Source organism: Rhinolophus sinicus, linkage group LG04 (genome assembly GCF_036562045.2).
Source record: "Rhinolophus sinicus isolate RSC01 linkage group LG04, ASM3656204v1, whole genome shotgun sequence".
Taxonomy (NCBI): Eukaryota; Metazoa; Chordata; class Mammalia; order Chiroptera; family Rhinolophidae; genus Rhinolophus; species Rhinolophus sinicus.
Window position 1 is genome coordinate 165,178,535 of NC_133754.1, and position 19,888 is coordinate 165,198,422.

Genomic DNA, 19,888 nt, shown 5'->3' on the forward strand with positions numbered 1-19,888 from the left:
CATCTTTTTTTATTTATAATAAGAGCTGTATTAATTCTTTTTTTGAGGAGAGGGACAAATAACCCAAAAGTCTCAGTGGCTTACAAAAGCAAAGATTGATTCATCATTCATGTTAACGTGAGGGCTGTGGTTGGCTGTCGGTGTGCTCTGTGGCCTCCAGGCTTAAAGAGCAAACCCAAGCATAATGCTCCCTTGCCTGAGCCCAACAGGCAGTGCCTCTTAAATGTGAGTCATGTCTGCTCACATTTCATTGGTGGATGCAAGCCACATGGCCAAGGCTAGCAGGCAGATAAATGCTCTCCCTCCACCTATGGGGGAGACACTGCCAGTCACATGGCAGAGGTCAGGCTATGAAATTCCCTCATAGGAAAGGGAGCTAGTAGTTGTAACAATAATACAATTTACCACAATAAATTGTACAATATTCTGACGGAGTGCTAGGCACAGTGCTAAATTTTTGCTATTTTCTTTTTCTCATTTAATGCTCACAGTCCTATCATTGTCCCCACTTTACAGGTGAGGAAACTGAGGCAGGGAGAAGTTACTTAATTTCCCTGGGAATTAAACAAGTGGGTAGATCAGAGATTTCATGCGACTCCAGGGTCCTTTGTTTTTATCCACTAAGCTGTGATGCATTTGTGAATTTATTGTGCCAAACCCTATGCTGGGTCCTTCAGAGAGTGAGATGCCTAGAAATTCATTACCGATGGGTTCATTAGTCAACCAACGTTTGATGGATGCCTATTCAATTCACTGAGGCTAGGGAGGCAACAGCAAGATAAATAAGTAAAATATTACTAAATGGAGATGAGTGCTAAGGAGAAGAATAAAGCAGGGTAGGGACAATGGGGTACTTGTGGGTGTGAAGGTGCAATTTTAGATACTGTGGTCAGAGGTCCTTCATTGAGAAAGTAACATCTGAGCAAAGACCTGAAGTACGACAGCTCCTTGAGGGCAGGGATTTGTGTCTGTTTTGTTTGAAATTGTGTTCCCAGTGCCTACAACAGGCACTGGCCCATAGTAGGCACCCAATAATAATTTGTTGAATGAATGAAAGAAGGTGTGGGAAGGAACTATGTGGATAACTTGGGGGAAGAGTGTGTCTGGCAGAGAAAGCAGTGCAAAGGCCCTGAGGCAGGAGAGTGCCTGGCATGTTTCTGAAACAACAGAGGTCAGGGTGGTAGACCAGAGGAAACAAGGAGATAAAGAACAGACAGGTCAGGTAAAGGTAGGGTTTCCAGGTGGGAATTCCCACCCATTCTCATGTGTTTTTTTTGTTGTTTGTTTGTTTTGTTTTACTTTCCTGTTCCTAAATCCCGAGAAAAGTTGGTCGGGAAATCAGGAAAATTTGCTCCTTGAACCCAGGTGGTTGGTAGTATCAGTCGTCACTTTGTGGAAATGATTCATCATGGAGAACAGAAAACAGTTTATATCTCGGGATGCTGGAAAGGGAAAGCGAAAAAAATTCCTGAAAATGGGCAGGAATTCCCGCCTGGAAACCCTAGGTAAAGGGTATCTCCTGAGCCACCACAGACACTTGAGCTTAACTCTGAATGAATGTAATGAAGAGCCACCACGGGATTTTGAGCAGAGAAGTGACAGGAATCTGACGTGTTTTTAGAGAATCATTCTGGGTGATGTTGGAGAATAAATAGAAGGAAAGAGGCAAACGCAGAAGAGGGAAGGCCACTGAAATAACAAAGTCCTGTGCCGGCCCTGGACACTGAGATACACATATTCCGTAATCTGCCCACAGCAGTGATGTTAAACTTCGACGTGCATCTTGATTGATCTCATTCGGTCCATTAGTGAAAACACAGATTTCAGATCCCGCCCCCAGAAAACCTGATCTGGTGGGTCTGGGTTGTGGGTTTTGAGATCTGCCTCCCCTCACCTTTGATTCTGAAGCAAGTGGTTCTCCTACTGCCGTAGTAGACTCGCTGGGGCTTAAATCATTGCCATCTGATGAACTAATGGCGGGGTACTTACTTTCTGAGCTGCACGGGGCAGGGCCCTCGGGATGGGTGGCAGGACCCCTCCCGTGCCCAAGCCATACACAAAGCGGGCTTCTCCTTCCCCCTCTGTCCCTTTCTAGGGCACAGGGAGGGCTGGTACCGGGAAGTGGGGGCGCGGGGAATGGGGAATGGGGAATGGGGCGGGACCTGCGGGAGTTTCGAGCGGGAAGGGCCCGAAGGGCAGCGCTAACAAAGGGCGGTGTCCTATAAAGGCGGTGGCGGAGGAGGTGTCCAGGCGAGGGCGCGCGCACCGCCGGCGACAACTTCGGCGGGGGCTCCCGGCTCTTGGCAAGGAGGTGCGTCGACTCCGGGGGAAAGTGGGCATCGCCGGGGCAGGGCTCTTGGGCCAGCGGATCTCCTACACAGCACCCCCGAGTCCAAGACTCACTGGCCCGGAAGGGCAGGAGTGTCAAGGCGACGTGGTAGCAGCCACCAAGCCTATCCGATAGGTGAGAAGACCTGGGGGCTTTCTGCCGGCAGGGGAGGTGGCGCAGCTCCGGGAGGTTGCCGGTCCCCTAGCGCGTGTTTGGCAGGGACACCTCGCTTTGATACACGATGCCGGGGACACCCCACAGCACCTCGGAGGGCCATTTAGAGGGCTCCTGGGTCCCGATGAGCAATTCCTGGACACCTGTCAGGTGCGAAACTTTAGCACGAGATGCTTTCCGGGGTGCCTGAACTCCTTATTCAGAAGGCAAGGCACTGCAGGCAGGGGCAGCAAAAGCTATAAAAAGAAAAAAGGAAAAGCCGGGAAGTGACGCTGGCGAGGGCAGCGGGTTGGAGGGGTGGGTAGCTAGGCTCCGGCGTTGAGCGCACCTTGGACCATGGGTCTCTGCCAGTGCCCACGCAAAGGCTGGTATTCACAGTACATGTACTCACTTAGAACATCAGCATGCAGTCGTCTGGTGAGAAAAGAAACGTGCGTAATAGCATGTATTCTGATTCATATTGTATATAAAGCATATCTATCCCAGACTGGCTACTGCTGGGGAGTGAGACTGACTAGGTAGACAGATAGATAGGGAGCCTTTTGTTTTTTACTTTATGCACTTGCATCCTGCTTGATTTTTTGTTTTCTTTCCTTAAATGAGCATGTGTTACTTATACAGACATTTCAAAAGGCAAAGGTGTACCTGGTATCCAAGGTTAGGCACCTTCCCCTAACCCAACAAACGATAGAAACCACCCTTCATCTCCCCCTTTCTCCAGAGTGGTTTCACTCGCTTTCAAGAGACGCATAAAAGAAGAGACAATATGCAAGGCCACACATCAGGAAGAGAAATTTAAAGTTTTATGATAAAAGAGCCGCAGGAGTTTGGCCATGTGCCTATCCTGCATTCTTTCAAGCTGACCTGGGCTCTGTCACCAGGAAGCACCAGCACAAAAAGGCAGCAGCAGCTACCTGGGGTATTAGTCACCATCTCTGGGGGTGTAAGTGTCAGTCCGTTCTCTGGTAATCTGTTACCTTCAGTGGTGACCGATACACCTATATTCCTATTGTATTTGCCATGACATTCCTCTTGTACAGGCATTTAGATCCAGGGTCCATGATGCCCACCCACCCAGGGGTGTCTACATAGAATTCCGGGGTTCTATGTATTTGGATGAGGTAAACTTCCATCTTTATTTTCAGAAACTTTTAATCAAAATTTAGCATTTCCTTTACTTGTGAATGTGGGTAGTAAACAGCAGTCGTTTTAGCAGCATTGGTGACTTTGTCACCAATAGAAATCATACTTTCACATTACAGCGTTGCACATCTTTTGAAAAAATCATTTACATATCACTCTATAGAAATTATGGTAATAAATCTATTTAATGTGTTAAAAAACACACGTATTACAAAGCACATGCAGTACAAAGCACATGTGTTACATTTTAAAAGTATTTTAATAACTATTAAGTATAATTGGTTATTTTATGTATCTATGCATTTTAATTCATGCATTTGAAATCATTATTTTGAGAAGGGAACCAAAGACTTTTTATGATATGTATTTAAAATCACTGTTCTGAGATGGAATCCATCTGTAGGCTTCCCCAGACTGCCAAAAAGGTCCATGGCACACACACAAAAAAGGTTATGGACCCTGTCACAGCAGGATCAGGGGCGATATGGATGCATAAATACCCAGGTTTGGGATGCAGGCTGTGCCACTGATTCTCTGTGTAACTTGGGACAAAATGCTTCACCCCTATTTTGACATCTATCAGATGTTTTCTGATTCTCTGGCATCTGGCCTATTATTTAAGCTCTTAAATTATTCAAAAATCAATACTAGCAGCAATCACTCCTTGCAACTGGAAAAACACCAAGTGCAATTTTCCTTTAATTTAATAAGGATTTTAGTAATTTTCCACTGACCTCTACTTTGAATTTTTCCAGCTTGTTAAATCACTGAGTTCTACTTCCCCCTAGGGAGAAGGGGAGTAACACACTTGAGGATAAATCAACAGGTAATAATTAAGCACCTCGTAGGATGGTGGGCCTTGTTTCAGAAGCTGTCTTCTCATCTCTGGTTTCCTCTGCTTCTAGCACAATAGGATCGAGCCCTCTTAGAAGAGAACACCAGTTAGTTTATCCTGCCTAATCTTTTTCTTCCCAGCTTGAAAAAGACCCCCGTGAGACTGGAATTGACTTGGTGAATGAGCTAAACCCTCTTTTGAACAAGAGAAGCTTGAAAGTAACTTTGCTCTCACAGTCGTGGCTGCAAAGCAGCCAACCTCGCTGTGAGTAAAATTTGAGTTTTCTTTCTATCTTATAAATCTTCCTGGTTTAGGTTCAAACTTTCATATTTTAGGTATAGTTGGACACAGTTCTGACAACACTCATATTTTCGTTGGAGAACCAAAGACTGGGTTATTTAGAAATGGCTTAGGTCAGGTAAGTAGCGATAAGCAGGGTGTCATACCATTTCAGACCAGAAAGAGGCCTTGGGAATCACCTGGTTCATCCCTTCAGTTTGGAAAGATGCGTGGCCGGCCTGGAAGCTCCCCAGAATGCCTGGGTTAGCCCCTGTGCTTCCCTCCCCACGTCACACAGGCAGTGGCCCCTCAGTAGCCAGCACCCAGCACAGGAGTTGGCACGTCGTGTCAGTAAGTGTGGGTACCAAAGCTTAGAGGGCACATGACTGTAACTGGACCATGGCTCCAACTGGGAGTGTCTCCACAGGGAGAGGAAGTGGGACTATGTGGCTGGTGGAGGGAGCCTGAAGCCAGACAGTGAACTTGGGTTGCCATGCTTCTGCTCACCAATGGGTTCTCAGCACAGCACTGGATGCTCCAACCCAGACAGAAGCAGGAAAGGCAACAGGAACCTGGCTGGGGACATGTCCCGGGGGATGTAGATGACTGAAAAATGCCATTCTCTGCAGTAATGACACTTCTCATCTGTGTAGGGAAGAAAAGTCTTGTATTTATTGAGCACCTATGTTCCAGGCACATAGTGTCTCATTGATATATTTATATACTTTACATAGTGTCTTGTATAATCCTTGCAAGAACCTGGAGGGTGGCTTTATTTCCATTTTTTAGAGAAGAAAACTGAGGCTTAAAGAAGTGAACTGATTTTCTCAGAATCAGGTAACTAGGAAATTGGGAGCTGAGAGTCAAAGCCAGGTTTTCCTACATTACAGCTCACAAACTTTCTCGAGTTTTTTCTGTTATGAAGCAAATAATATACAAATACTTTCTTATTATAAAAATGTAAAGCAGTACCAAACTATATAGAATAAAATACATGTCTCCTTTATCTATCTTCCCCTAACCTACTGTCCTCCCCCAAGGAAGCACTATTGACAGTTTGATCTGAATCCTTCCAGGTATTTTTGCTCTACATCTACACACACACACACACACACACACACACACACACACACACACACATTCCTATACATTCCTATAGAGTGAAACAAATACATAAATAAAGCTCAGATCTTTTCTACTGCAATATAGCTTCATTAGGGAAAAAAAATTATAATGAACATTGACTTCTCTGTTGTATTTGTAGAGATAACTGTAATAATTTAACATTTATTGAGCACTTACTGTGTCCCAGACATTGCCCTAAGGTACTTTACATGCATCATTTCATGTGTCCTACCCTGAGTCGTCCTTCAGTAATGAGGCATTTGAAGCACAGAGAGGTTAAGAGATTGTTCAAGGTCACAGAGCTAGGAGGAGTAGAGCCAAAAGTCAAACCAGGGTTCTGGCTCTGGAGGCTTTGGATAAACAGCCACACGGATGCCTCCACGGGTGGCTGACTCCCATAGAGTCCGGGCTCGGTGGTAACAGAGCAGCTTGTCCCGGTTACCTGGGAACGCCATTTGGTTCCTGTGGAAGGACAAAGATACCAACACATCATATAGTGAGGTAACTTCTGGGACATACATGTCTGCCTCCCTAGGCCAATCCCAGCAGTGTGTGCAGCCCTGTCACCACAGCCAAACGCTGCTTACATGTTTATGTAGCATGCCTTCACACATGAAAACAGTGCCTGGCCCAAAGCAGGTGCTGTTTGCTCTCATTTTCCTTACCGTGTAGTTCACAGGATGCTTTCCTATGCCATTTTTCATTTGGTCCTTACAAGAGCCCTGTGGGGAGAGAATGGTATCATTGGCCCGTTTGACAGCTGAGGAACGGAGGCTCAGGGGAACCCACTGGAGCGTCTCGTGGCTGGTTAGTGTTCGGTGCTGGGACGAGAACACCCACCTTCTGAGGGAAAGGGTGGCTTTTCCCCTCTGTTTTGTACTCCTGCTGTACCTTCCTCCAGCTGGCAGGTGTCTTGTATGTGAATATACTGCTTCCTTATTAAACGCAGTTTTGCTAGGCATCAGTGTTCCTATTCAGAGAGTAGAGCAGCGGTTCTCAATGTTGGCCGCACGCTGAGATCACTTGGAAACGTGCTCCTTGGATCTCACATCGAGAAAGAACTTGCAGTTCATTTGCAAGGAGAGCAGGCAGCTGACAGCCCTCAGCTGCAGTGCCTTCAGGATGGCACTTCCTTGGCAGTACCCAGCCAGTGACTGAGCATGGCGGGGCTACCAGGATCTGGCTATTTCTGCCCAGTGGGGTCTCCTCTAACAGGCAGTCTTTGCCCCAGAGCTCCTTGCTGGTGGACAGCCGCTTTTTCAAATCTGCATTGCAGGCTGAGGCCCTTCTGACCCATCCTGCTTCTTCCCTGCTTTCCTGTCATTGGTGTCAGAAGTGCGTGGCAGTCTGGAGGCGTTCTTTGCCCAGTTCTGCTTTCTTCCCTTTTTATCTCTCACAGGCGTTTAACCCCCAGTAAACTGCTTGTGCACCCAACTCCAACTCAGCATCTGCTTCCTGGAGGACCCAGCTGATCTACCTAAAGCAGTTTTAAAAATTACCGATGTCCTCAGAGATTTTTCTTTAATTGGTCTGGGGTGCTACTTGGGTGCTTCCACTCAAACAGAACAGGAGAAGAGCTGATAGGCAGACTTTCCAAGTGTTTTAAGTTAGAAAAGGACCCGCTTTCTCACAATTCCCTGGGGCCTGAAGAAGTCATTTTTTTTTAGGTTCTTTTCACATAAAGTGGACCCACCTTTTCTTACCATACTTGCCAATTTTTAACCCTCCAACTCCTTCCTGCAATGTGGGCTGTTAGCATAAACAACAGGTGTAGAAGGAAGCTGGCATTTTGAGAGACCCCACTGAGTTCCTGACATTCTACACAATGCTTTATGTAACCTAGATATGCGAGGTATTTACCCACACACCATATTCTTGTGAAAATCCAAATAAAAATTAAAGGAAGGTAAATTTTCAGGACAAGTTCAGTGGCACCAAGCTGATCATTTTGGTCTTTTTTTTGTTTTGTTTTTTGATCATTTTGGTCTTGGTGTGATTCTTTTACACCTTTCTCTAGTCAGCAAGTGTTGTTCTGGCCCTTAGTGTGTGGGATTTTGTGCTGTGATTTTAAAGTGCTTCTGTCGGTGCCACCTCCTTCACCAGACCATCCAAGAAGCTCCTTGAGAACAAGTGCCCCGAGCAGCCATGTCCACAAACCCAGCTCATAGCACAGGGCCTGGCACAGAGTACGTCTACTGAAGGGTTAAAATAAAAGGACAAAATCACCAAGAACTGAGAGATTTTAGCAGGCGTGGTTATAGAAAAACAAGAAATCACCCTCTAGGTATTTTCCATGCCCTGAAAATTATTTTTATTTATAAATATACTTATTATCTTGTATTTATTCATCGATGCTTTTATAGCAATTACTATGTGTCAGGCAATGTTATAAGTGATTTAAAAATATTACCTTATTTATTTAATTATCCTAACAGCCTCCGTCTACCACCAAGGGCTGCAGAAGTTCAGTGAGGGGAGGTCATGCAGTTGGGGGGGTGGGGCCTCTGGGATGGCCTGGACAGCTTCACAGAAAAGGAGGCATTTGAGCTGCCTCCTAAAGAACGTGAAGAAATAGGCAAGTTGAGTGAGCAAGGAGCTCAAGGAACAGAGAATGGCGTGTGGAAAGGAATATATACTACGCTTTGGGGGAACAAGAAGGGGCCCACTGCCAGGGAGCTGAGACTGGAGCAGGAGGCAAGCTGACAGCAGTGAGTGAAAAGCACCAAATTGTTGGGTACTGTGTTTTGGCTCATTTGCTGATGCATCAAAAAATGTTCCCGTTGACACATGTCAATCCAAGCCACATGAGAAAAGGGGCTCATGCCTCTAAGAGTTAAATAAAATTTGAGCATATATTAGGATAATCACCTCTCCTAGGGTTGGAGAGGTCATCTAAATGGAGTCTTGGGGAGGCCTGGGTATCTTCCACAGTATCCAGGCCCAATTACCACCCCCATCTGTCCCTTGTCTTTCTTCTTTTGTCACACTAAATAGCCCCACTTCTGTTTTTCATACAGTAGTTTCAAGACTCTTCAGCATGCTGTTCATCCTCCTCTAAATGCGGTCCAGTGTGGGGGATTGTAGCTCTTCCACCCGGGCCCAATCCTCTAAGTGAGGTCTCCCAGCTAAGAGGAGCATTGTGCTGTCATTTTCATTCCAAATATGGTCTCATTAATGCAACCTAGGATCACAGCTTTTCTCTTAAGAATCCATATTCAACTCTATTGGCTGAATATATATTTTGTTACTCGATCCTACATTTGTATTCAATCCTATCCTGTGCCTGAGTCTGAACAATTAGGAAAAGTTGATTATAAAAGAAGTAATGAGAGTTTTGGGATTAAATAACCCTATAACTGGAGGCTTCAAAACAGTCAGGGAGAAAAGGGCTGAAGGGTGTTGTTCTTACCTTGCCCTTTCTTCTGTCTCATCTTCTTCCCTTCCTAAAAGAAATATTCAAAAAACCTGAAAAATGAGGAAATGAATTTCCTAAAATCTGGGTCAAGGAGATCTCAAGTTTTGGGCAGGACACGTGCTACCCACCAGGCCTCTCACAAGGTGTTGGCCCTTAGGGCCTTTCTCTTTCCCATCCCAGGAACTCAGACATGACCAGGAAGATCGTCACAAATACCCGGGAACGGTGGAGGCAGCAAACTGTCAACAGTGCCTTTGCCAAGCTGAGGAAGCTCCTCCCCACTCACCCTCCAGACAAAAAACTGAGCAAAAATGAAACGCTTCGCCTGGCAATGAGGTACATCAACTTCTTGGTCAAGGTCTTGGGGGAGCAAAGCCTGCAGCAAACGGGAGTGGCTGCTCCAGGAAACATTCTGGGACTCTTCCCCCCAGGGCCCCACCTGCCAGACAGGACTCTCCTTGGTGACTACCAGGTTCCTTCCCCTGGCCCAAGCCACCACATTCCTTAGTGTGGCTCCAATTCTCGTCACCCAGGGCAGCACTTGTTCAGACGTCGCTGGCTATCAACCACCTTTTGCATGTTGCGGAGTCAACTTGATGAATAATTTGTGAGGCATGAGTTTAAGCTTCATTAGGCTGTGGCTCGGGGACAGCTGCAGGGAGCCGAAAGGAGGTCACGAGGAATGTGGCTTTGGAGTCCACCACCCTCTGGGCTTCAGCCAGAGCAGACTGTCTCTATTTTATATATCCAGGACCTCCATAAGATGTTGTTTGAAGAAAAAAACATGATAGGTTAAAAACAGGTTTGAAAATCACTGTTTCACTCAATATGTTTTCAGTTACAAGGAAGGAGTTTTCTAATGATGCATGTCGGATGAGTAGAAGGTGCTTCCCTCAGAACATATTTTAAAGTTTGTTTTGAAAAATGAGGCATATTTGGCCAAGGGTGAACAAAATAAGTTTGCAGGTCGACAAATGTAAAGATAGCCCTTACAGCAACCAACCGGGAGCCTTATGGGAAAATCTGTGGAGAAAAGACGCTCCCGACATGTGAACATTACAGGAACACAGAAGATACATGTGGAGGAACTCTGCATCCTTTATGGAAACGCAAGGTGTTAGTTGCGTCGAGCCATTTCTATATATGTTATCGCTAAAGCCAAATGGTGGATTATATCTGAAGAGGAAAGGACTTGATAATTTATAAATTAGAGTTCATAGTTTTCTTATGCAAAATGGTTAGCTAAAATAGGTTATCTAACCCCTCAGTGTCACATGTCAGGTATGAAAATTTCAAATTCAGCCTGAGTTCCTGCTGATTTAAGACCCGTAAAATTCAAATATGATTATGAAAATCCAAACATTACCATTTAACGACTCATTTAACAGAGAGCTTAGTTTCAACAAAAGGTTGAGAGCAGACAATAGGAATGTAATACCAGACTCTAATGAATTAATGAATTTGTAATTTGCTCAATCTTATGCTGGGAGGGGTGGTACCCCCACGTCAGTGGAACAGGGTGGACCTGGAGAAACCCTTCACCACATGCTCCCCTGATGATGCTTGTGTTCAAACCTGAATCCCATAGTTGAGCCCGAGATACAAATGTCATTTGAATGTCTTTGGGACATTTTATTTCCCCAAAGTTGTGGACTTAAGTTTGTTCCCAAATTACCAAAGCTTTGATGATAATTGTCAATTGAACAGCATTACTTACTCTCTCATCTGGCTCTCAGTCAAACCAACACTTTTCACAGTATTTGTACATTAGCTTCATTTTAACATGTTGCCAAGGAAGGCACAAAGGACCTCTTTGCCTGATACAGGATTTTATTGCTCTTCTCAGAATGAGTGCATTTTTCTGCTATTGGGGGTCATGTCTGTGTGCACAGAGGACCTTTCCACTGAAATGTAACAGAGAACTCCTGAAAAGTTGTGGGGAGATTGAGTTATCATTAAACTATATGGGGGGGGGTAATTATTTAAAGGAAACCTGCGGGAAATCCCTTTGATAATGAATAAACATTTAAAATATTACTTTATGTAATTCACCTCTTAAATGACTTCTGTTGCAAGCTTGGATTTTGGTATATCAAGTTGTGTTAAGTTAAAGTGGCTGTCAAAAGGAATTGTAGGTACATGTGGACCAAAGTCTTCGCAAGGTATCCTTGAGCCTAAGATATAGGGAAGGTGAGTGAGCAGGGAATGCAAGGAACAGAGAATGCCATGTGTAAAGGAATATATACCACTCTGGGTGGGGGGACAGGAAGGGGCCCACTGCCAGGGGGCCGAGACTGGAGACTTGAGCAGGCGGCAAGCTAACTGAAAAATCACTCTGTAGTCTTCCTTGATGTTCTATACTTAAGGCTTTGTGATTCTACTAGTAATCATTTGTGGTTCAAACGTATTAGGTAGTTTACTGATGGTATATCTCTTTATGGATCATTTGAACCCAACAGAAGAGTTTAGACAGATTATATCATCTGTGCTACTCTGTTACTTGAAACAAGTGTTTGGTCTGCTATGGACACCACTGGAAACTTCTGGAAACCAGGTATAAACAAGTTCATTTATTTATATAGATCACTAGATTGGCTAATTCTACTCCTCATATGACAGAGGAAAAAATAGGTCCAGAGGGTTTGGAAGTGACTTTCCGGAGGTCACATGGACAGTTAGTGGAAACCCAGGTCGGCGCCAGGTCTCCTGACCCAGAGCCCAGGCTCGGACAGCCCAATTCAGGCAGTAAGTATTTTAGGATTGAAAACGGACAAGCACATTATTATTAAGTTCATCTCTTTTCAATAGCACTCTGTCATTTTCTTCATCTGCCTTTTTATTGAAATTGAATGATTGTGCTTTGTAGAATGTAATTAGAGGTATCAACCAAAGATTTTATCTGTCATTTTGTGAGTTTTAACCATTGATTCTAATTTATTTCACTATTAACTTATTGAAAATAAATAAAGAAAAGAAACTGTTCTTTTGTTCTTTTTAAAAAGAATTTCGTGAATTAACTAAGCACATCCATCCATTCTCTCCATCCTCACAGCCACTCTTCTGGCTTTGAACCCTGTGACCTCCCGCCCACCACCACTGTCTTTAGCCTAGAAAATCAATGCCATATCCCAGCAAATCAGGCCCTCTGCAGCCTGACCCCCTCTACCCTTCCCCTTACCTTCCACAATCACCTAAATATATTATACATGCTAAGGAAACCAGTTCACTTGGTGGTCTCCACATGCCCCACTCTTTGATACCTCTGGCTTTACTCTTGTGATTCCATCTGCTTGCATGAATGTTCCCATTCTCACTTGTTCTACTCACCCCTCCTTCTGCACCAAATTCCACGTACTGAAATCTTTCAAGACTGATCTTAAATATCACTCCTTCAGGAAACTTGATTCATCTGAAACATCATCTCTTACATGAAGTCTAGATTCTCACCACTCAATCTAATCTCTCCTTTCTTAGAATCCCCTATGTACTTCACGACACTTATTTCTCTACCCTGTGTTACAAATACTGTGTGTATTCTGTCCCTATCCCCACCCCAAGCTAAGATCTCCTTGAGGACAGTGACAGTTTCTAACAATTCATACAACAGCCCTGCAAGTGACCTCACTTTCAAGTTGAGAAAACTGTATCAAGACTGGCTCTGTTGAGAATATTGCTCCTCTAGCCTTCCCTAACAGACGGCATCGAAGTGAAACTTAAACAGGCTGAATTTTCCTGAGAAACCCAAAGTCTAAAGCTCTTCTTAAAAGTTTGTTTCTCATAATATATATTCAGCACGGCCCCTGCAGCACCTGCCTTATGAGGTTGCATCACCTAAGAATGGCTTGAGATGACCAAAATCTGTGTAAGTTATGCAAAACAGGCTTTGTCCTTAAAAAGGCAAAAGATGAAAGGGGCCTGGGAGAAAGGATAGCTTAACTGCTGACCCACAGGCCAAAGGTTAGTTAAAAGTCACATCTTTAAATTAAAAGGTCAAAGATAAGGAGGGAATCTAGAGGTTCAATGGCAATGCAAAGTGAGGGATTAAAAGTGGCAGGTGTTACCAGATGCCCAGGAATGAATGTGAAGGATTATGGGAAGCCAGGGACACTCCTACACTGAACTTGCACGACTGGGACTCTTAAGAGTTTGCTATAAACAGGGAAGCTTTCCATTTTGTGTTCTCTTTCTTGCTAATGACCTCTCACAAACAGATTTAAAAGATCACTAGATTTGTGCATAAGCCTTAGTTAGGTTTGTAATTTACCAAATAGTTTACACTCTAAGAATTTAATTTCCAGAGCTCCAGAATTCTCTGATAGTCGAATGAAGCAAGCTGTTGAATAGCTGTTTCTGGATCACTTTAAAAAGCAGGATTACTCAATATGTGCATACGCTTGAGCCTAAGTAATTATCCTTCCAGGAACCTATCATAAAGAAATAATCAGAATTATGGTCAAGGAATTATGTATATGGATGCCTACTTCAGAATTATTTATAATGTAAGTACAATTAAAGTAAAATTGTAAGAATAAGAGTAACAGCCAAGGTTTGCTGAGAGCTTATCCGATGCCAGGCTCTGTGCCAAGATCTTCCGGTGTATCAGCTCACTTAGCGTTCGTAACAGTGTTCTGGTGTTAATATTATATAGATTATACGTATTGTTCTCACTTCCCAGATGAGGAAACTGAGTTGTAAGAGGTTATTTAACTTGCCCAAGTTTCCACTGCAGAGCCAGAATTTGTCCCTTAGTCATTTTTCACACAAAATCACTACTCTTCACAGAGAGGTTTTTTGTTTTTTTTCCCCCCACATCAGAGTTCTTAATTCTTTTTGATCCTAGCCACCTTAATGGAACCTCGTGAACCCGGCATATTACCCAGTAACACTGTTGGGTAAACAAACACAACACTGAAAAGCCAAAGCCTCCTGTTCAGAAGCACCAAGCTGGGGGTAAGACGCTGATAAGACACCATGAGTGAGCTGTCCTGCAGCGGCAGGCCTGAAGGTGCACCTGCACGGGGTGGCTGGTTTGTTCTGTCATCTGGACTTGGACATGAGATTGCTGTATTTTTTTCCTGTCACTGCCTCATCTTCCTTTCCCAACCTACAATGGCATGTCAGGCAGAGCTCAGGCCTTTCCAGTCTCTGGGGAATAAAAAGACCAGTTTGGGCCCATTCAAAAGCCCATTTCATCTCCTTCCCACCTCCACCCCCTCCCTGGCTAAAGCATGATCTATGGCTCAGGACGCTGGCACTTGTATGTGCGTGTATGCGGGTGTGCATGTATGTGTGTGTGTGTTTACACACGAGGATAGGAAATCTGCTCCTCCACGTTTCCCACCTTCTGGTTTTACCTCCCCTGGAGTCGAGGAGGAAGGCAGGTCTAAGGAAATGGACAAAGTGTTTTTCTTCACTGGGTGTGGGATTGCATTTTCTTCCTATATTCAGTTTAGACTGTTTGTATTGATTCCTTTAACCTGGTGACACAAGTCTTAGGCTTAAGAACACTGAACAGCAGAGAATTAAGACTCTACCTTGAACATCGTCTTATGGCCACTGTGAGCCTCTTCCAACTTTGTGAGAAGTGGAACACTGGGCTGAGTATTTTGCATCTGCTCCAGACCACTTCAGTGTATTGTTTGTATCTCTCACTAAGTAAGTCAAGATTTAATTTTGCCATATGTGTGTGTGCAAATAAGTGTAGGTATGTGCACATAGTCCATTTCTACCAACTTATAATACACTTGAGAGTGTACACGTGTCAAAATTGGAGATGCATAGACCCCCTCACATCCTCATTTAGGCGCTGCACAAAGAATGGATTTAGAAAGATTTCAAAACTGAGACAATGTTGGTTAGAAAATACCTGGGAGGGGACGGGATAGGCTGTTTCATGAAATTGTTGGGTCTCTAAGAGAAGTACGGATGAGGGATGTCATATCCGTGAAATCTATCAGCATTCCCCTCACTCCTTTCAGTTTGGACCAGTGAGTAACTAGACAAGGTTAAAGCTGAGCAACAGCTGGCCTGAGATCCAGTTTCTTGGTTTCTCTTTAAGATTCTAGCCAAGGAGGTGAAAGTCATAGATCACAAGATAAATCCACAGAGAGTAGTCTGGGATGCGGGCTGTACCCAGATGTCCTGGGATGTCCCCAATCTTATCATGTGGTATGGTAATATTCTGGACGGCACAGTCCCTGGAAATGTCCCCTCTGCAGCCACTGTTAGACTGAGGATCAGTGACTTTCTGGGCAAAAATTGGATACATGTTCAGCTTTTAAGCAGTATGTGAGACTAGAGCCCCAAATGCTCTAACTCTGACTCCACTGTCCCTGGATGAGTAGATTTAAAAGGAGGAGGGGAGAGGGCTGCTGAGGACAAAACAATCAAGTAAACAAACAAACAAGTGTAATATTTGCCAAATTGGGATCTGTAGCCTCTAAAACACAGTTTATACCTTGGAGCCCCAATTTGGACAAATATATTGTAAAATACTTGGGTATAAAAATTAGTTTTCAGGAGACACATATATATATATTTGAAAAGAGGACTTTCGAAGCAATACTACAAAAATATAAAATTTCCACAGTGTAAACATCTCTTTTTTTTCCCCCCTAAGTACTTCTGTTTAAAGAATAAATGTGTAAGTGTTACCTGGTCAGGTAAAACGTTTAAGTGGATGGCCTCAATGCATAAAATGTTAAAAAGCTATACATTTTATCATTTGTGGTTACAAGTATACTAAACTAAAATGGTCTCAATTCAATTTATAAGTTGATACTGTGTTTTAAAATCTATAGCTTTTCTATTTCAGAAATAATATTTTTAAATATATGCTTGAAATAAGGGGGTATGGTAATATGCCCAGAAAATGATTATCAAAAAGTTCTTTTCTAAGGCTATCTTTAAAGAAAAAAGTGGAGAGGGGTGTGGGGTTAGTAACAGTAATACTTTTTATTTTAAACATATTTTTGAGCTCTGTGAAAATGTCAACAGAATGAGGACAAGCCACAGACTAGGAGAAAATATTTGCAAAACACATATGTGATAAAGGACTGTTATCCAAAATAGAGAAAGAACTCTTAAAACTCAACAAGAAGAAAGCAAAAACCTGATTAAAAAATGGGCCAAAGATCTTAACAGCACGTTAAAGAAGATATACAGATGGTAAGTTAAGCATATGGAAAGATGCTCCATATCATATGCCATCAGGGAAACACAAATTAAAACATCAAGATGCCACTACACACCTATTAGAATGGCTGAAATCTGGAACACCGACAATATCAAATGCTGACGAGGACGTGGAGCAACAGGAACTCCCATTCATTACTAGCGGGAATGCACAGTGGCACAGTCACTTTGGAAGACAGTTTGGTGGTTTTTTACAAAACTAAACATATTCTACCATATGACACAGCAGTGGCACTCCTTGGTATTTCCCCAAAGGAGTTGAAAACTTATGTCCACAAAAACCTGAACATGGATGTTTATAGCAACTTTATTCATAATTGCCAAAACATGGAAGCAACCAAGATGTCCTTCAGTAGGTGAATGGATAAACTGTGGTACATCTAGACAATGGAATATTATTCAGCACTAAAAAGAAATGAGCTATTCATTCATGAAAAGGCATAGAGGAAACTGAAATGCATATTACTAAGTGAAAGAAGCCAAACTGAAAAGGCTACGTACTGTTTGATTCCAACTACTGGAAAAGGCAAAACTATGGAGACAGTAAAAAGAACAGTGTTGCCAGAGGTGGGAATGGGAGGCATGAATAGGCAGAGCACTGAGGCTTTGGGGGCAGTGAAAAATATCTGTGTGATATTATAATGATGGACACATGTCATTATACACTTATTGAAACCCTTAGAATGTATAGCACTGTTGGTACATGCAGACCCAGGGAAAACTCCCAGACTGAAAATTTACCTCCATAAACAGAGGGTAAGGAAAGACCGAAGAAAGAGGTAGGCCACTCCAGTCTGGCAATAAACCCTTATTAAAGAAAACTGGTGTATGAGTGGCACCTTGGGTTGCCGCAAGACAAAGTGAATATTCTCCGTGCCCCTTGGCAGGTGCCAAAGAATTACATAGAACAGGGCAGAATAGACAGGGGTACTAGTACATGACTGGTCCCAGGTATGAGAAAATGCCTTGACTGGGTCAGGACAACAGCCTGTTCCAAGAACCAGCCTGCCATGAGACACAGGGGAAAAGTATTGATTTATGTCAGAAGTACAGTGTCCATTTACGATCAGACAGTCTCTAAGGGGGTTTACAGGAAGCAGCTCCATTCTGGCCCTGGTCTAGCTTGTAGGCCCAGTAGCGGTCACATTATGGAAAAATCTCTCTTCCACAAACACACACTCCTGACCTGGAAGAAAAACAAACATCCAAAAGGCAGGAAGGAAAACACAAAAACAAGAAATAAAAATTCAGAACAACTTTCTCAAAAACTGGAGCACCAGAAAGGGATAGCTGGGTAAAAATGGGTTCAAATTCTCCTGCTACCCTCTGGTATCCCCGGTGTTAAAGGAACCCAGAAAAATGTGGCCGTGAAGAGGGGCTGCCTGACAAGAGCTGTGGTTGCAGAGGTAGGGGATGGGAGGATAAATACCTTGACCTCTTTTTTCTCCTTCCATCCTCTGTTCTGCCACTGCCTTCCCCTGGTGAACCCAACTAGAAGTCTGATTGCTGGGAGGCCAGAGTGATGGAGGCTGAGCTTTGTAGCCGTCTGCCACCTGGGGCAATGAGCAGGGCGGAGTTTTGACTGCCCTGTATCCAAAATAAGGACCAGGTAATAAATTTTAATGAAAGTTTTTTTTTGATATCTATTGAAATTGATATGGGATATGTAATATTAATATATTTTCTTGCATTGTTTGGATAAATCTTTACTTGGTCATGGTGTAATTGTATTTTCATAAACTGTCAAATTATGTTCCCCATACATATCTTGACCATGATGTAAAATATCTCTGAAAAAGTCAGACTTTCTCAAAAGGAGCCTTTCTTAAAATGCAGAACGTCTTGTCTAAAGATACCTTGCAGTAACTTCCTTTTACGCCACTCAATCACTCTATGTAAGAGGACGGTTAAAACACAACTGTTTCAGTCCACAACCCTAGGGCGATATGGGCTGTCAGAGCTAATGAGCTTCTCAGGCCTTCCTCTGATGTGAGTTTTACCCTTTTCTCTGTAATCAGGCCTCCAGATCTTCTCATACTTAAAATATTCTACATACTGATTTTGTCTTCTAGCAGGTAGGAATTATTTTCCTAACTTCCTTCCCAGACTAAATTTCTCCCCTAAGCTCCCTAGCTTCTTTAAACAACCTTGCAGTGTTTCCTGTGTTCTTTCCTCTCTGAGAAGCTGAATGGCTCTAGGCTCCAGGAGGAAAGACGCTCCATCACAGAAACGGAGGATAGATATTCTGGTGAAAAGACAGAGGAGACAAAGAATAGGAAAGACAGCTCTTGTAACCAGTAAACTCTTTGCTCTGTGTTTGAGTATCATGACATACCTACTTGGACATACAATATGAATAGATTTGAATATGAGTTTACTGAAAGCCTATCATGTGCCAGGCATTTTATTGTTGCTATCTTTGATACATCTAACAACCATTTAATGGAGGTTGCTCCAGTGGAAGTTGGTGAAACAGTGGCTTAAAATAATTCGAAGGTAACTTTGAGATCAGGCAGTGAGCAAGTGACAAGGCTGGGCTCTGAACCCATGTCTACCTTTCAACATAGGCTAAATTTCTTCTACTATGTTCTTCTGCCTCATAGTAGAAACCTCCGGTGAAAGAAATGCTTACTATAGGTAGGCAATGATTAAAATATAGAACAACAACAACAACAAAAAAGAAAGCACAGAGTAATTTGGTTGGTGATCTGGGTTTTCTAACCAGAAGAATTCTTTGATGAAGGAAAAGTTACCTAAAGGAAGTAATGGGGGTTCCATTCCTCTCAGATATGAATGATGTTGAACGACTTTGCATATGACGTATCAACAAAAATGAGCCTTCTCTACCCAGCCTTAGATGTCAATCACGCCGTACGTCAGGTTTCCTTTTAGTTCCATAGAGTGCTACACATGTAGATGTTCTCTGAGAATCACGGAAGGTGGCACAGATGGTGCTCAGTCCTTAGCAAGTACAGGGACTTGGTCTCAGGACTCCTTCATCTTTGGGGGAAAAAATTTTTCTTCCACATAAGTGTAAAAGAAATCACTTGCCAGAAACTCAACATTTACTGCACACATAGGCTCCCTTGTTTAGTTTTCAAAATAATGAAAACTTCAGCTATACCCATAAACTGTCCATAGCAGAGAAAGGTACACTCTATCAGAAAATTCCCTGGTTTCATCTATTACAAGTTGATTGTTGAGTTTTTCTTTTGATTTCTAAGCACACATTACCCAACGGCCTAAAACAACTGCCACCAACCACCTCACTTTGTATTTTTCTTTTCCAGAAATAAAGGAAAGAGACAGAAGTCCAATTCAGAAAGTACTGAGATCAAACATCCAATGAACTTTGTTCCCTACAAGTAAACCCCTTATCAGTCTCTGGCAGAGA

The 19,888-nt window shown here is 43.2% G+C and overlaps 1 protein-coding gene and 1 long non-coding RNA gene across 6 annotated transcripts; one reads left to right on the forward strand and one right to left on the reverse strand.

The window, feature by feature from the left end:
* The first annotated feature begins 1,357 nt into the window (after positions 1 to 1,357).
* TAL2 (TAL bHLH transcription factor 2) lies at positions 1,358 to 12,286 on the forward strand. 5 transcript variants are annotated; one of them, XM_019734146.2, is made up of 3 exons: positions 2,212 to 2,464; positions 4,622 to 4,745; positions 9,458 to 12,286. In XM_019734146.2, exon 3 carries the CDS (start codon positions 9,491 to 9,493, stop codon positions 9,806 to 9,808), a length of 318 nt encoding a protein of 105 aa, XP_019589705.1. In that variant the 5' UTR covers positions 2,212 to 2,464; positions 4,622 to 4,745; positions 9,458 to 9,490; the 3' UTR covers positions 9,809 to 12,286. The 5 variants fall into 5 exon arrangements, with proteins under 5 accessions (XP_019589709.2, XP_019589705.1, XP_019589707.1 ...); XM_019734148.2 differs by having other exon boundaries at positions 9,481 to 12,286; XM_019734150.2 differs by lacking the exon at positions 4,622 to 4,745 and having other exon boundaries at positions 1,358 to 2,311.
* On the reverse strand, positions 6,255 to 7,941 carry LOC141571164 (uncharacterized). The gene is made up of 3 exons (XR_012495874.1): positions 6,726 to 7,941; positions 6,551 to 6,607; positions 6,255 to 6,347 (listed from the first exon to the last, which is right to left on the reverse strand). It is a non-coding gene; the product is annotated as an uncharacterized LOC141571164 (long non-coding RNA).
* Positions 12,287 to 19,888: the final 7,602 nt, after the last annotated feature.

What these genes read in the sequence shown, in the direction of transcription:
- TAL2 (XM_019734150.2), top strand. Translation starts at nt 2,144, where the DNA reads ATGGGGAATGGGGCGGGACCTGCGGGAGTTTCGAGCGGGAAGGGCCCG. An exon ending in TCCCGGCTCTTGGCAAGGAG is followed by an intron (nt 2,312 to 9,457) that starts GTGCGTCGACTC and finishes GTTGGCCCTTAG; the next exon opens with GGCCTTTCTCTTTCCCATCC.